Source organism: Somniosus microcephalus, unplaced genomic scaffold (genome assembly GCF_052327205.1).
Source record: "Somniosus microcephalus isolate GS21.2 unplaced genomic scaffold, FLI_Smic_1.0 scaffold10, whole genome shotgun sequence".
In the NCBI taxonomy this organism is placed as follows: domain Eukaryota; kingdom Metazoa; phylum Chordata; class Chondrichthyes; order Squaliformes; family Somniosidae; genus Somniosus; species Somniosus microcephalus.
The window spans coordinates 1773961-1776702 of NW_028225197.1; the positions used below are offsets into that span (position 1 = coordinate 1773961).

The window sequence follows — 2742 nt, forward strand, 5'->3', positions numbered from 1 at the left end:
ACGAGAGGACACAGATTTCAGATCGTTGGCAAAAGAATCTAGACAGGAAATGAGGAGACTTTTTTTACACAGCGAATTGTGATGATCTGGAATGCACTGCCTGAATGGGAGGTGGAAGCAGATTCAATAGTAACTTTCAAAAGGGAATTGGATATATACTAAAAGCAGAAATTTGCAGGGCTGTGGGGAAAGAGCAGGGCAGTGGGACTAATTGCATTGCTCTTTCAGAGAGCCAGCAGCAGCACGATAGGCTGAAAGGCATCCTACTGTGCTCTATGATTCTATAACATCAGCTTCACTCTGCTCACTAGTACTGAGAGAACAGGGAATAATCTTTAAATCCAGCCCAGTTATTGGGGGCTCTGAACATTAACAAGCCCCAGTTGCCTGAATTAACATGGTTCAGTCCTGGATGTGATTAAAGGCATCGGAAACAGTGGAATCGACCCACCGCAGTCACACTGTGGACACTCTGGTGTGTCAGCGGGTGGGATACACGAGGGAATCCCTTTCCACACACTGAGGTTGACTCTAATGATCGGGAGTCCCAGGGTTTCGGATACCAGATAATCAAGCTCACAAGAAGACAAATTGTCTCTCCAGACTTTATTAAGAGCGCTGCATAACACAGATCGGGTGATAATTCCCTCAATCTGGAGAATAGAAGTACAGTGGATTCGTGCGCGATCTTCTCGAGTCTGTTCCAACTGACAACGGCTTAAGTGGCCTGTTCTTATCACAGAATCACAGAATCACAGAAACCCCACAGTGCAGATAGAGGCTATTTCGGCCCATCGAGCCTGCACCGACACATATCCCACCCGATCCCCGTAACCCCTACACCAACACATATCCCACCCTATCCCTGTAACCCCACGTATTTAATCCCCCTAACACTAAGGGTCAATTTATCATAGCCAATCAACCTAACCTGCACATCTTTGGACTGTGGGAGGAAACCGGAGCACCCGGAGGAAACCCACGCAAACACGGGGAGAATGTGCAAACTCCACACAGACAGTCGCCCGAGGCTGGATTCGAACCCGGGTCCCTGGCGCTGTGAGGCAACAGTGCTAACCACTATGCCACCGTGCTTGGTTACACAAGCTTGGTTACCACTCAGGAAATGGGATTGTTTGGACCCGTCTGTTGACCGCCTCCTGAAATCCTGCTAATTCAGGGAATTTAGTCCATCTGTGACCAGACTATAACCACAAGCCCGTCTGGTTATCACACCTATACGGTCCGTGAGGTTATTATTAGATTCACACCCAGACGTTGTGCCTTCACTTGTCTGGCACTTCATCCCATAACACGGGTACAGGAGCTCAGTAATGTTTCATTCATCAGAAAAAGACAAAGTACAACAACATACTGGTTAGCTTAACAGAATCTCATCATATTTATGTGGCTATAAATATAAAAGTCACTAATAAATTCAGGAGGGAATTCAGGAGAAACTTTATCCAGAGAATGGTGAGAATGGGGAACTCGCTACCACAAGGAGTGGTTGAGGTGAACAGCACAGATGGATTTATGGGGAAGCCACACAAGGGAGAAAGGAATGGGAGAATGTGTTGATCGGGTTAATTGAAGTAGGGTGGGTGTGAGGCATAAACACTGGCATGGACCAGTTGGGCCGAGTGGTCTGTTTCTGTGCTGTACATTCTATGTAACACCATGAACAGTCAATCGAAGGGAATCGTCAGCACAACAGTCTTAAAGATTAAACAGCAGTACAAGAATTTATAAAACATTCAACCATTCCACGTTCATGTAACCCCAGCTGTGTACAGGGCCCTGCGCTACGGAACAGTGTGAATTTGCTGGTGTGTCAGCAGGTGGTCTGACCGAGTGACTCCCTTCCCACACATGGAGCAGGTGAACGGTCTCTTTCCTTCTCTCTCCAGCTGGTGTCTCTTCAGGCCCGTCGAACATTTAAATGTCTTACCACAGTCAGAACATTTAAATGGTCTCTCATCAGTGTGAACTTGCTGGTGTGTCAGCAGGTTGGATGGGTAAGTGAATCCCTTCCCACACACGGAGCAGGTGAATGCCCTCTCCCCAGTGTGAACTTGCTGGTGTGTCAGCAGGTTAGATGACCGAGTGAATCCCTTCCCACACACAGAGCAGGTGAACGGACTCTCCCCAGTGTGAACTCGCTGGTGTCCGCTCAGATTCCTGGAGCTTTTAAAGCTCATCCCACAGTCAGAACATTTAAATGGTCTCTGATCGGTGTGAACTCGCTGGTGTTCCTTCAGATCCCCAGAGGTTTTACAGCTCTTCCCACAGGCAGAACATTTAAATGGTCTCTCATCAGTGTGAACTCGCTGGTGTCTCAACAGGTGGGATGGCCGAGTGAATCCCTTCCCACACACGCAGCAGGTGAACGGTCTCTTTCCTGCTCTCTCCAGCTGGTGTCCCTTCAGCTCCTGGGACATTTGAAAGCTTTTCCCACAGTCGGAATGTTTCACCGGCCTGTCCCCAGTGTGAACTCACTGGTGTGCCAGCAGATTCGAGGACCGAGTGACTCTCTTCCCACACACGGAGCAGGTGAACAGAATCTCTCCTGCTCTCTCCAGCTGGTGTCTCTTCAGATCCTGGGACCTTTTAAATCTCTTCCCACAGTCAGAACATTTAATCGGTCTCTCATCACTGTGAACAAGCTGGTGTCTCAGGAGGGTGGCAGAATGAGAGAATCACTTCAAAAACACGGAGCAGGTCAAAGGTCTCTCATCGGTG

The 2742-nt window shown here is 48.5% G+C and overlaps 1 protein-coding gene across 1 annotated transcript; it reads right to left on the reverse strand.

Annotated features, from left to right (window-relative positions):
• Positions 1-591: 591 nt before the first annotated feature.
• LOC147083983 (uncharacterized) lies at positions 592-2457 on the reverse strand. Its single transcript, XM_085980002.1, has one exon. It carries the CDS (start codon positions 2439-2441, stop codon positions 1806-1808), a length of 636 nt encoding a protein of 211 aa, XP_085836128.1. The 5' UTR covers positions 2442-2457; the 3' UTR covers positions 592-1805.
• Between the last annotated feature and the right edge of the window lie 285 nt (positions 2458-2742).